At 59.9% G+C, this 12,964-nt stretch overlaps 7 protein-coding genes across 7 annotated transcripts; 2 read left to right on the top strand and 5 right to left on the bottom strand.

The window, feature by feature from the left end:
• Positions 1-58: 58 nt before the first annotated feature.
• Positions 59-4,517, bottom strand: DL89DRAFT_319944 (uncharacterized protein). Its single transcript, XM_040891168.1, has 9 exons — positions 4,279-4,517; positions 4,118-4,238; positions 3,333-4,051; positions 1,967-3,283; positions 1,726-1,935; positions 1,405-1,694; positions 1,088-1,376; positions 614-1,050; positions 59-346 (listed from the first exon to the last, which is right to left on the bottom strand). Exons 1-9 carry the CDS (start codon positions 4,300-4,302, stop codon positions 94-96), a joined length of 3,660 nt encoding a protein of 1,219 aa, XP_040747614.1. The 5' UTR covers positions 4,303-4,517; the 3' UTR covers positions 59-93.
• A 515-nt stretch (positions 4,518-5,032) lies between these two features.
• DL89DRAFT_273747 (uncharacterized protein) lies at positions 5,033-7,533 on the top strand (the record flags this gene model as incomplete). The annotated part of the gene is made up of 6 exons (XM_040889099.1): positions 5,033-5,461; positions 5,508-5,657; positions 5,680-5,849; positions 5,908-6,025; positions 6,117-7,042; positions 7,086-7,533. 6 exons carry the CDS (start codon positions 5,033-5,035, stop codon positions 7,531-7,533), a joined length of 2,241 nt encoding a protein of 746 aa, XP_040747613.1.
• Positions 7,534-7,676: 143 nt separating this feature from the next.
• DL89DRAFT_254244 (U-box-domain-containing protein) lies at positions 7,677-8,516 on the top strand (the record flags this gene model as incomplete). The annotated part of the gene is made up of 1 exon (XM_040885258.1): positions 7,677-8,516. The coding sequence occupies one exon, from the start codon at positions 7,677-7,679 to the stop codon at positions 8,514-8,516; it is 840 nt and encodes a 279-aa protein (XP_040747612.1).
• Positions 8,517-8,709: 193 nt separating this feature from the next.
• Positions 8,710-10,014, bottom strand: DL89DRAFT_15396 (uncharacterized protein). The gene has a single exon (XM_040883590.1). The coding sequence runs from the start codon at positions 9,840-9,842 to the stop codon at positions 8,904-8,906; it is 939 nt and encodes a 312-aa protein (XP_040747611.1). The 5' UTR covers positions 9,843-10,014; the 3' UTR covers positions 8,710-8,903.
• DL89DRAFT_15395 (uncharacterized protein) lies at positions 10,015-11,172 on the bottom strand. The gene has a single exon (XM_040883588.1). The coding sequence runs from the start codon at positions 11,033-11,035 to the stop codon at positions 10,187-10,189; it is 849 nt and encodes a 282-aa protein (XP_040747610.1). The 5' UTR covers positions 11,036-11,172; the 3' UTR covers positions 10,015-10,186.
• On the bottom strand, positions 11,173-11,642 carry DL89DRAFT_15509 (uncharacterized protein). Its single transcript, XM_040883608.1, has one exon. The coding sequence runs from the start codon at positions 11,559-11,561 to the stop codon at positions 11,310-11,312; it is 252 nt and encodes an 83-aa protein (XP_040747609.1). The 5' UTR covers positions 11,562-11,642; the 3' UTR covers positions 11,173-11,309.
• Positions 11,642-12,610, bottom strand: DL89DRAFT_15472 (uncharacterized protein). The gene is made up of 2 exons (XM_040883601.1): positions 12,450-12,610; positions 11,642-12,333 (listed from the first exon to the last, which is right to left on the bottom strand). Exons 1-2 carry the CDS (start codon positions 12,475-12,477, stop codon positions 11,723-11,725), a joined length of 639 nt encoding a protein of 212 aa, XP_040747608.1. The 5' UTR covers positions 12,478-12,610; the 3' UTR covers positions 11,642-11,722.
• Between the last annotated feature and the right edge of the window lie 354 nt (positions 12,611-12,964).

The following is a 12,964-nucleotide window of genomic DNA, read 5'->3' as shown; positions in this document are numbered from 1 at the left end:
AGCGTGCCTATACTGGTCAAGAGAACATGTGGCTTCTCAGAAGGGAAGCAAGTCACTGAAAAAAAGTCACACTATTTATTCACTCTAATCCGACTAGACGCCATAGCGGTCCTCGTAGGCCTTCTTTGAGTAGTAGGCAGCCGACGCCGAGCCCAGCACCGACATAACAGTGGGAACAGGGGCGCGTGTGCGCAGAGCCTTGGGCCCCATGGCAAACAGGAGCAGCGAGGAGGCGGCGAGGGCGAGATCATGGCCGTGGTCCTGGTTCTTCTGGATGCGCTGGGCCGAGTAGAAATAGACGGCACCGATGCCAACGCCAGCAACCGAGCGAGGGAATGGAGCGGCCCTTGGCATAGCCAATAGCACCACCCAGGGCGCAGATTCCGGCCATCGAGTAAGCGGGATGATGCGACATGATAAAAAAACGAAAGTGGAGGAGAGAATGTAAGGAACCAAGATTTCCGTCATCATCGGCAAACGGTCTCCTCTATGCGGCTTCCTCGGGCCCGAATGGTAATCAGGATTTTATGAAAAAGTTAATTAGCGATAAAGAAAAAGCGTTCAGTTGAGGATCCGGATGGCCCGCTCGTGGTGCGCATTGCGGTGCCTCGACACACGGTCGATGTGGTCCAGGGCAATGAAGCCGAGGGGAGCCGGGCCCTCCCCACGCGTGGCCACATCGTACAGGCACAGACTGTCGTCGGCCTCGTCGGCCTGCGGCTGCTGCAGCGGCGGTGGGGTGCTGTCGGGCGTGTGCTGGCCGGTGCTGGCTGGCGACATAACGCTGTCGGTGGCACGGACTCCCTGCAGCCACCTGCAGGCAGCCAGATCCTGGGTGCCAGGCGGGCCGTAGACGACGCCCATGTTCTTGAGCTCCTTCTCGCCCAGACTGAGCTTGGCCGAGAGTCTCACCCACGTGTCCTTCCAGGGCTCTCCAGGAATGAGCGAGAACAGGAACGGCACGCTGTGGGTGCGCACCAGGTCCTTGGTGAAATGGAATACCTCGACAGAGGTAGCAGCCTGGTCGTCGATGTCCATCTTGGCCGTAGCCTCGGGGTCGGCGAACCGAGGCGTGGATGGCCACGACCTCGCTGACGGCTGGGCGGGCCACCTGATCCATGGGCTCCGAGCCGTCGAGCTGTCTGACGATGCGGTGGGCAGTGACCTCGTAGAAGTTGAGCTGTAGGGGCTTGGGCGCGTGCTGCTTGTCGGCAGCGCGCAGGGCAGCCTCGACCTTGTCATAGGTGGCCTCAACCAGGGCCTGCGACGGCGCCGCCTTGGGCACCAGGACCTCCAGCACATGCTCCTCCTTCATGCGCTTGCCGACGTATGTGACGCGCACCGAGCGCATGGAGCCGAGCTTCTCCAGCTGTGACCTCCAGGCGCTCGTACATGACAACGAACTCGCGCAGCCCGTCGACGACGCTGTTGTTCTGCGTGTAGTACGACGGCGGCAGCATGTCACTGAGCGTCGATGTCGGCGTGGGCTCTACCGGTACGCGCAGCTGGCTGACTGGGCTGACCTTGTGGAACCGCAGCTTGTTCGGATCACGGGCGCCAAGCTCCGCTGCCACCCGCGCGGCCACAGCAGCATACGGCGTCCTGGTGCTCAGCGCCAGCGTGACAGGCGCGGCCTCGGTGGCAGCACCAGCAGCATCGTCGCTGGCACTGTCGGCTCCAAACTCGTCGGCGTCCTGGGAGGCCTGGCTTGGGCACGAACTTGACACGCACGCGGTGGTGCACGTCCTCGAAGAACTTGACGACATCAGGCAGCGTGTATGAATCGTCCGCCGGACCATCGACCTGGAAGCAGATGATGTCGCCGGTCTGGATCTCGGCGCTGCTGAACGTCAAGGCTGTATTCATGGGCTCGATCAGCGTGGGCTTGATCTCTTCAAACAGCTGCAGCGGCGTGTCCGCAGGCAGCCCGGCCATCTCGCACAGGACGCGGCTTAATGTCACCGACCTTATCGCTGCTCTGCACGTACAGGTGGCCGACGCCAGAGATCCGAGCCGTAGCAGGGTCGTAGAACTTGGCGTGCAGCAGGCACATGCCGGCAGGAGGCGGCTCGGTCAGGAAACCGGGCGGCGAGTCGGGGGTGCGCATCTCGCAGTACAGACGCAGGCTGGGCCACTTGCTCGAGCGGGTGTCCTTGACCTGAGCCAGCGTCAGACCCGGCGCCGAGGTGACCAGCGGCACGTCGCAGCGCACGGTCTTGTTCACACGACCCACCATCAGCCAGAGTCGGAAGTCGTCGGGCGAGCAGCCCAGCCGTGCCGCATACAGCGCCTTGAACTCCGACAGCAGCATGTTTTTGCGCATGCGCTCGCTGAAGATCGCGTTGTCAGCCGGCTGCCGCTCGTCAAAGTAGCTGAGGTCGAAGCCCTGGTGCCGCGCCACGTGGCTGTCGTTCACCACGCTGACAGGCAGCGTGTGCAGCAGCTCCTCCTTCTCACGCCGCCGCCGCTCAGCCTCAGCCTTAGCCTCGGCGATGCGTCGCAGCAGATGTGCCGGCGGCTGGATGTCGCCGCTCGCCAGCACCTGGTCACGCAGAGCCTCGCGGATATACACCAGCATGTATGCATTGGTGAACCGCTTGGCCTGGGCGCGCCGCATGCCCGGCCCCGGCACCGTAGGTACGATCTCGCCGCCAAAGTAGTCATCAAACACCTCATCCCTGGTGATTGGAATCACGCGATCATCGTCGAACCGGAACCACTTGTCCTCAGCCTTTGGGCGCAGCAGCCCAAAGTAATGCCCGCCATGCAGGTCGCCACTATGAACCAGCACGCCGTGCAGAGCATACCGCCACGGCATGCTGCGGTCCGCGTCATCCGACAGGAACTCCTCCAGGTCGATGGTCGGCGGGAACTCGTGCCGGTCGTTGATTTTGACCATTGCGTCATGCATAAAGTCGTACTCGAACCGCTTGAGCTGCAGCTGCAGCACCGGCGGGAAGCTCTCGAAAATCACTCCCTTCTTGGCGTCCTGCAGCCCATGGCCCTCGGCCTGGTACCGGTTCTCGCCCTCCAGCATCTCCACCTCGCAGTAGTTTGCAAACGAGTCGCGCAGCGTTGCGCAGCCCTTGACATTCAGAGAGATGTCGTAATAGTTCTCGACGCGCGACGACTCGTAGTCCACGTCCACGCACCGGATGAAGCTCTTCATCTTGCCCTCAAACAGCCGTGCAATCGCCCCGTCTGCCGCCGTGCCCTTCATCTTTGTCTCCAGGTTGTCCTGCAGCACGCGGTTGAACTCTTGCACGTCATGCTGCATGAACGACTCGAGCGAGTCCCATCCCAAACGACTTGGTCAGCTCCGTCGTGTCTACCGCCTCGCTGCTGTGTTCCAGGTTGTAGAACACGCGCTGCAGCGCCAGCGCTACTGACTTTTTCGGGTCGTCGTTCTCCGTGGGGATCTGGTACACCGCGCTGCGGAACTCGTTGGTAAAGTACAGCGACTGCAGCAGCGAGTTCATGTAGCATGTCGCTCCCTGGTTGCGCAGCCCCACGAACCCAGTCTGCTTGCGCGAGTCGTAGTTGTGGAAGTTGTGCCACAGCACCCCTGTCGTATCCTTAATCACCCGCACATATGCGCTGATACGCACGCGGTTGTTCTCCAGCAGCGCTGGGGTGTCCGCATCCGTCGGCGTCATCAGCTGCCGCAGGCCCATGAACCGCGTGAATCCCCAGTCAGACTCGTCCGCGGTGAACCGGTGCTGCGCAACGTTGTGCGTGAACACTGACGGGTCGCTGGTGTTTGACATCGCCAGGCAGAAGTTGGCACAGGCATGCCAGTCATCCGCCATGCCCTCCGCTGCCTTGTACTCGACATACAGCGACACCATGTCCTCAGCCTGGTTGCCGCGCGGAAACAGCAGGATGTCCCACTTGTGTCCTGCCACTGTGAACTCGCCGCTGGTCACCTTGTCGCCAAGCGCAGTCCAGTTGTCAATTTCCCAGTGGAACGCCCCCCAGCCCTCCGCCTCGTACTTGCCCAGCGGCGGCAGGTTCGCCCTCATGAACTCCTCTTCTACAAGACCCTTGCTGTCTATCAGCTATGCTGCCAGTTGTCCAATGCCCGCCTTGCAAAAAGTCCATTTTGGTGTCTGCTTACCATCAAGTGTTGTTGGCAGGTGGGGGGCTGTTGCCGGAACAGGCGCCGCCGCCTGACGACTGCTGTCATCCATGTCGTCATGGTTGCTGCCAGTGTCGCTGTGCGGAGGCGTCGCAACACCCTCGTCAGGGATGTCTGGCGTCGCCTATAGTGTGCCTAACGTTGTTCTCGCCAAGTTGACCCATCTGTATAATAGTCTTTTGAAATAACCTAATACCCAAATGCAATCTACAAAACTTTTTCCCTTCAAAAATTAGCAAAAAGCCAGCTGAAAGAAATTACGAGCTTCACTTTGCGTTTGTAATTCTCTCCTGACCTTTCTTTGATGGGAGGGGACAATGCCAGCGATTGAACTAGAAAAGTGTAAAGATCCAAAAGGCACTGACGGAATGTAGAGAAAAAGGGTTGGAAAACGAGAGAGGCAGAAAGGGTCGGCTGGCGGGAAACACACCACCTCAGTGATTGCGTACAAGCGACCCTGTAGCCAAGAAAATCACGTGCTGCATCCCAATCAGCAGTGCTGGCGCAGCTAGCACGGGGATTTATAGCCCTGGTGCTACGCATCCCCAGCCGACATCTCAGGCACACAGGGCTGCAGTCTGTGCCCAGATGCTAAGACAAGCGCCGTCTGGCATGGATACGCCGCATGCTTACCTGGCACCTAGCATGCACCGTCCTGCTAGGCCGTCTCTAATCTGGCTCGCTGAACCAATCATCGCTAGTGAAACCGTCAAGATTAGTGACGAAAGCACCGCTAGAAACTGCCAGCGGCTTCTGGCAGGAGCCCTCGCGCAAGCATAAAAGCGTGTGCGAGCCGCACTGGCCGCGCTTGGCTTATCTTTGCCATTTCTCTTCCTGTCTATTTTCCACACCCTTCTACTCTGTATACTTTTGTAAAAAAAAACGCACGCAGCCATGATCCGGGCGTCTGCCTTGTCGCTTTCCAAGACGGCGGCTCTCCGCCGCTTGCCGTCGTCGCTCACCACTGCAGTCGCTGCACAGCTAACAACACGTTCCCCCACATCCAGCATTTGCCTGCTGCACCAGCAGTCAAGCAAAATACACACGATGCCAAGGTACCGCGCACTGGCAAACGATATCACCATGCGCACGATCCGCAATCAGCAGACACGCGGGTACGCCATGGGTCCGGGCGGATTCCGCATGGGCCAGCAGCAGGAGCCCGTGCCAGAGCCCGGCCAGGCCCTGGCCAAGTTTGGCATCGACATGACCGAGCTTGCCAAGCAGGGCAAGCTGGATCCCGTTATCGGCCGAGATGCAACCATCCGCCGGGTCATCCAGATTCTGTCGCGGCGCACCAAAAACTCGCCCATCCTGACCGGCGTTGCTGGCGCTGGTAAGACCGCCATTGCTGAGGGTCCTGGCCCAGCGGATCATCAAGGGCGAGGTCCCCGAGAGCATGAAGGAGAAGCGCCTAATCGCACTTGACCTCGGTGCCCTTGTCGCTGGCTCCAAGTTCCGCGGCGAGTTCGAGGAGCGCCTAAAAGCCGTGCTCAAGGACATTGAGGATGCCCCTGACGTTATTGTCTTTATCGATCGAGATCCACATGCTGCTGGGGCTGGGCAAGACTGAAGGTGGCATGGACGGAGCCAATCTGCTGAAGCCCGCTCTGGCCCGCGGCACCCTACACTGCCTAGGTGCCACCACGCTCGATGAGTACAGGCAGTACATTGAAAAGGACACCGGCCCTAGGCACGCCGCTTCCAGCCCGTCATGGTCGACGAGCCGACCGTTGGCTGATACAATCTCGATCCTGCGTGGCCTAAAGTCCAAGTATCGAGGTGTTCCACGGCGTGCAGGTCGCCGATTCCGCCCTGGTCAGTGCCGCAACCCTGGCCCACCGCTACATCACCTCTCGCCACCTGCCAGACTCCGCCATCGACCTGGTTGACGAAGCCTGCAGCATGCTACGCACCCAGCAAGAGAGCAAACCCGAGCCCATCGAGCAGCTCGACCGCAGCATCATGACGAATGCAGATCGAGCTGGAGAGCCTCAAGAAGGAGCAGGACGAAGCCAGCAAGGAGAGGCGCGCAACACTCGAACACGATCTTGCCGCAAAGCAGGCCGAAGCAAAAAAGCTGACCGGGCAATGGGACGAAGAAAAGTCCGAGCTCGAGCGTATCAAGAGCATCCGCAAGCGCCTGGATGTCGTCACAAACGAGCTCGAGCACGCCCAGCGGTCTGGAAACTTTACCCGTGCGTCCGAGCTTCAGTACGGCGTTATTCCGCAGCTCCGCCAGGAGCTCCAGGCCAAGACCGAGAGCGCCAAGAACGACAAGCTGCTCAGCGACCGCGTTACCAGCGATGCCATCGCGCACACAGTCTCCCGCGCCACTGGCATCCCCGTCACCTCGCTGCAACAGAGCGAGAGGGCCAAGCTTCTGCATATGGAGCAGGTGCTGAAGAAGCGCGTGGTCGGCCAAGACGAAGCTATTGCAGCCGTATCCGAAGCCGTGCGCCTTAGTCGCTCTGGGCTCCAGGATGACAATCGTCCCATGGCCTCATTTGTGTTCGCCGGGCGCAGCGGATCGGGCAAGACTGAGCTGTGTAAGGCATTGGCACAGTTCCTGTTCGACACTGAATCCGCCATTGTCCGCATCGACATGTCCGAGTACATGGAGCGCTTCTCTGTCTCGCGCCTTATCGGCTCACCGCCCGGCTACGTCGGATCTGAGAAGGGCGGCGAGCTGACCGAGGCCGTGCGCCGCAAGCCGTACTCTGTCATCCTCTTTGACGAGATTGAGAAGGCGCACCGCGACGTCGCCAACCTCCTCCTGCAGGTCCTCGACGAGGGCCACCTGACCGACTCGCAGGGCCGCAAGATCGACTTCCGGCAGACCATCATCGTCTGCACAACCAACCTGGGCTCTGATCTCCTGGCAGCCTCCGACCCCGCCTCGCCGTCCAAGGAGGATCCGGCACCGAGCATCTCCACGCAGCTGCAGATTCCGCCAGCTGGTGGCCCAGCATTTCAGCCCAGAGTTCGCCAACCGCATTGACGAGCTGATCGTGTTCAACAGCCTGTCGCGACACGCCATTCGCGAGATTGTCGACGTCAGACTCGCCGAGGTTCAGCGGCACCTGGACGACAGACGCATTGCTCTGGAGGTTTCTGGCGAGGCCAAGGAGTGGCTTGCCCAGCGCGGATACGATCCGATGTACGGCGCGCGTCCGCTGAATCGCGTTATCCACAAGCGCTTGCTCAACCCGCTTGCACGCTGCCTGATCGACGGCAGTGTGCGCAATAACGAGACTGTCAAGGTTACGGTTGAGGGCAAGGACGAGGACCGCGAGCTGGTTGTTGTCAAGAACCACGAGCCCAGCGATGGCCATTCGGCGCATGACGATGGCACCGTCGACGCTGAGTTTGAGGAGATTTCCAAGGATGACTAAGAAGTTTACTTAGGAACATTTTTCTGCAGGTTTTACATCGCATTTCCCATACACACACTAGTCTAGCAATGTCCACATGTTCATATGCGATTTCCAGTTCCACATCAGCAGCCGCCGTCTATGATAAATCTCGTAATATTAGCATGGCCAAAGCCGAACTATTCAACTTCGCCGACACGCGCATCGGCACGACGATCAGCAGCAATTACCCGAGCACAACCGGCTATGAGCCCACCAATCTTATCCACCCCTCTGCTGCCGGGTTCCTCTCCGAGTCCTTTGTCCGCCCGCCCGTCGAGCTCACACTCGCGTTTCCCTACAGTCTTTCGCTGGCCGCGATTCTCATCAACTCGCGCATCCGGCTATACCACGTCAAGCACCTGGCGATATCCGCGCAATGCCAGTCCGACGCCTGGCTCCCGCTCAAACGCCTCGCCTGGGACACCAAAAGCAGCGAAGTAGCCGCCGTATACAACCCTGAGATTGGCGCCGATATGTGCGCGAGCAGCATTCCCGAGAGACATATCCAGCAGTGGCAGCCAATTCACCTTGGCCGGGCGTCAGACGCACGCATGTTGCATGCAGTGCGGTGCCTGAAAATCCGCATTACTGGAATGCACGACATGTCGGTTGTTGCCCTCGGCGGAATCAAGGTCTACGGCCAGCCTTCGCAGCAAATGACCCACGGACGTGACGCCAAGTTCACCGCTGCTCGCCGCATTCTCGCTCCGCCACCTGCGCTGTCCGCAGCCGCCCAGCTGCCAGCCGACAGAATCCCGCCTGAATTCATTGACCCCATCACCCAGGAAGCCATGCGCGATCCAGTCGTCCTGCCCAGCAACAATGTAGTTGACAGGTCAACCATCCATAGACATCTGCAGCTGCATCAGACCGATCCGTTTACCGGCCTGCCCATGTCGCAGGACGACGCAAAACCGGCGCTGCTGCTGCAAATACGAATCCGCGACTGGCGCCAGCAATAAAAAAAAGATAGGCGTGCGTTCATATACCGTCAGTAGTCTTAAATGTTAACGATTTTAATCATTTCATGGATAAGTCTAAGGTGTGTAATCATAACGCAGGCCAATCCTTTTTTCAGCAGAGTAGTTGAAGATGAGCCCGGGCATTGATCCCGCGAGGCAGCGGTTTCTGCGCGCCCGCGGGTCCAGGGCGAAATAGTCGCCCCAAAGCCGCATACCCAGATTTCCCAAAAACTGTAGCCCCTTTTGTCCTGGCGGACAGCAGGGCACCCAACACAGCCTGCGTGCCTCAAAACGGCACACATCGCACTTGCCAATACGCCATGTGCCAAGATGTCAGCAGCAGTATATTGAAGCAAGAAAAATTACAGGCAAACAAGTGAAGGTATGCTAGACACTGCTGTCGACCAGCTGGGTGCTATCTGCCTCGGAGTTGACAAAGGTGCCCAGCCGCCACGGCTTCCGCGCCTCCTCGCCGCTGCTCTGCATCGACGCCCTGCCGCCGACCAGATATGCGCTGGTGGTGGCCAGCTGTCGCACAATAGTCACCATGGCCGGCTCCTTCGGGAACCGCATGCTCTGCAGAATGGCGGCGTTGACATCGGCGGCCAGCTCCTTGCGGCGCGACTGGCTCAGCAGAAACGCCAGCGAGCTCTTGGACGGGTCCGGGTATGCAACCAGCGCGGCCACGTTTGTGATGTGCTCCATGATCTCGTTCTTCTTCTGCTTCAGCTCGTCGCGCGGCACCACCTGGTCGGGGGCTGACACGTTGCCGGAGGACGCAAACAGCAGGGTGTTCGCCAGCCACATGTCGAAGATCTCCGGGTACCGCCAGAGCGTCCGCTGGCCGAACTTTAGCGCATCCAGCTCCTGCTGGTTCGACACCAGCTCAACGTAGTACTGGGTGTCCAGGCGGAATCGCAGCAATGTCGCGTTGAACTCGCGTCGCAGCGGCAGATTGTGCACGGGCAGGTGGTCGGAGGGCGCGGGAATGAGCACGGTGCGGAAGTACTGCGACAGCAGGTCCAGGGCCACCTCGGGCTCGCCCGTCTCAATACTATGGCAGATTCCTACATGCAACAACCAAGAATTCCTTTCAGCGCATGACTCCCTGATGAAATGGCAGGCTTTCAGCTGACTAACAAGATGCAATGGAGAAATGGCAGCCTTTACCTTGCCTGATATGCAGATACTCGATGTGGTTATCGATAAGCTCGTTTGCCCTCTCAGTCTCGTCCCCCACCACATCCTCCTTGGGCATGCCCGAATCCTTCCTCTTGCCCTTTGTTGTCGGCTCCTCCGAAACCTCCACCTCCTCGCCGGTTGCATTGAACAGCTGCGACAGGTGCTCGGGCGCCGATGGACTCGTCAGGCGCCCAGAGGTCGCCAGGCCGCACGTCCGCGCAAAGGCCTTGGCGGTGCGTCCGCAGTTGTTGTGCAGGAGGTAGCTGTAGACGAGCATATGCAGGGCGCTGGCGTCGGAGGCTGCCGGGTCTGGGTGTTTGTCATTTTGCGGATAGTGTGTGTGAAATTGCAAAGCCAGGAAATAGTGTTGTAAAAGCAAAGAATGAAAGCTGGGCTACGCAAGAAAGAAAGGAGCCGGGGGAGGAGGCGATCAGCACAGCATTCCTGGAGGCCAAATTGGCAGGAGGGGCAACGTAACTGCTCTGCATTTAGCCCAAAACGCCCTCCCCCTCCGCACACATTCCCCAGTATATTTCATTTTTCCTTTGGAATATGGAAAGCAGCCGGCAGGGTCGACTGGGTTCGGCGAAGGCAACCTGGGTTACTCGACACCTGGGTGCAGGGCCAGAGCCCGTTTCTTCAACACGCGAAACACCGGAAGCAGCAGTCTTAGATGTTATTAGCGGGAAAGAAAAAGTACAGAGAATGTTCAGATGGACGCAGTGGCTGTAGCAGGAGCCGGCTGCTGGGCCGGCGATGGTGGCCGAGGCGAGATGGCCGGCTGCTGCGTGGTCGCGCTGTTGGCCGGCAATGGCGAAATAGGCGCCGAGCTGGATGACAGGCGGCGTATGCAGGGAGGGCGGCTCGGGCTGCTGGGACACGAACCGTGGTGGGGCGGCACTCGTCGGGGCGCTCTGCGGTGGCCTGGAGGCCATGGTGGGCGGGCTGGGCTTGTATCCGCTCGACACGCGGTTGACGGGCAGAATGAACCGCGGGCTGGACGTGCGCTTTGGCAGCGCCGCCTGCGACGCCTGTGGGGCGGCTATCCGCGCCTTGATGCCGCTGGTGCTCTCGGACCGCACGTTGCTTTGGCTGATCGAAAACGACGACAGCTGCGGGAACGTCGCCGGGTGGTCCCTCAACGTGCTGCGGTGTGTTGACGGGCTGTTGCTCACCGGGATACTGGCTATGATCTGGCTGGGCGACGACCGCTGTGCTGGCGGCGGCACAGCCGGCTGCTGCATCGGCGCCATCGACTGCTGGTGGTCAAGCACCGGCGACGAGACGTGCGAGTTCGGTTGGGAGTTGATGAATTCGCTGCCGATATACATGCCCATCTGCTGCTGTTGCTGCTGCTGTTGCTGCTGGCGCAGTCCCGTTGATAAAGAACGGCGTCGGCAACGGCAGGATTCCGCGGCGCTTGACCAGAGCCTCAGCCCTGTGAGCCCGTAGCCACGTACTCCTCGACCTCATGGTCGACCTCCCACGGCTCATACTGCACCTCGGGCGGCATGGCCTTGAACCCGCCAAAGTGCTTCGACCGGTCCCCGCGCACCTCAAAGTGCCTACGCAGCCACGACTCGCCCAGCATCGTTGCCGTGTTGCCGTCCACTAAGCAACCGGTCGCTGTGCCTCAAACGCCCACTCGTTGTCGAAGCGCATGCGCGCGCGCTGGCCCTCGATAGTGCCCCGGTAGATGGCCACCTGCCCGTAGTCCTCGCGGGTGGGCTCCAGGATCCGCAGCCGGCCGGGAGAACTTGAACAGCCGGAACGTGATGCTGTAGAACTGCGTGGCGCCCACCAGATCTCGCAATTCGGGGGACTCAATCCGCACAGGCGCAGGAGCACTGACCTGCCGGGCATCCATAAAGCCGACGCGCTGGCACAGGCGCTTGAAGTCCTCGGTATACAGGGCTCCGCCCAGACACTCGCCCATCAGCACCGGGTGCGACCGCACGTGGTTGGGCAGCCGCCGGTCCGCGTAAATATCGCTAAACTGGAACTCGCCGCCCTCCTTCAGGATATCAAACACGCTCTGCAGCACCAGCTCCTTGTTGGGCTGATAGATTCACCGCGTTGTTCGATATGCACAGGTCGATGGAGCCCGGATATAGCCCCGTGTCGCGTGACAGAAACTCAATGTACCCCTTCACAAACCGCAGGTGCGGCTGGAATCCCAGTGTCCGCGAGTAATCCTCCACGTAGTCTCTGGCCACTCGGAGCTGCTCGTCGGTCATGTCCAGACCAATGACCTCGCCTGTGGGGCCGACCAACTTGGCTGCCACGTAGCAGTCGCGGCCGGCGCCGCAGCCAAGATCCAGCACGCGCAGCCCGTCAATGCCCGTGGGCAGCGGCATGCCGCAGCCGTAGAACCGGTCACGCACTGCCTGCGGCACACGCGCAATTGCGTCACGGATAATTGGGTGCGGCGATATGGTTGGGCCAATAGACGTCTGCATTTTGTTCATGGGCGAGATCCGCGAGTAGTAGCTGCGCACATTATCATACACGCCCATCATGGACTCGTGTCGGCTGGGCCCGGCGCTGCCGATTGAGTTCGATATTGTTGCTGCCATTGACGCCAGTGTCGGTGTGTATGGCTGCTGGAACGCTGGCGGCACTGTCTGAGCAGCGGCTACAATGCAGGCACGACTGGGACTATTTTTATTAGCTTGCTGTGTAAATCACAATACCACGGCCCAGTTTTTTCTTATCAGAAAATCACGCATCTGCTGTGAGTACATCTCATACTTACGTGTAGGCAGCATCGCCGCTGCATTGGCGTTCGGCGCCCACGGCAGGCCCGCCAGGCCCTCCGCACCGCTTGCTACCTCCACCGACCGCCTGCGCTTCAGCGGCGGCGGCGCATCATCGTCCATGACCTCTGTGGATACCGATACAGGCATCCCAAACGTCGTGTGGTTGACACCGTTGCCGTTTGTCGCGACTGCTGTTTTCATCCGTCGCAAACTCATCCTTGATTTCCTGCGGACAGCCCGTGCACCGCTGCAAGGTGCGTCTTCATGCGCTCGGGCTGGCCCGACAGCTCGTACCCGCAAAACTTGCAGATGGCGCGGTGGTGCTTGGACCGCCCGGTCGGCTCATGCCGCTCGTAGTGTTGCCAGACTGGCGCAAAGTGCTTTGGCGCCATGGTTGGAGTGATATGTACACGCTAGAATATTGTCAAATAAAGCAAGAAAACCGTGGGCCAGAAGTGAAATTTAAACAGGGGAGGGAGAAAAAGGAGAAAAAGGATTTTTAAGCCA

Source organism: Linderina pennispora, assembly GCF_002104995.1.
Source record: "Linderina pennispora strain ATCC 12442 chromosome Unknown DL89scaffold_1, whole genome shotgun sequence".
Taxonomy (NCBI): Eukaryota; Fungi; Kickxellomycota; class Kickxellomycetes; order Kickxellales; family Kickxellaceae; genus Linderina; species Linderina pennispora.
The sequence above is the reverse complement of the archived record's forward strand: the minus strand, read 5'-3'. Positions and strand labels throughout refer to the sequence as shown.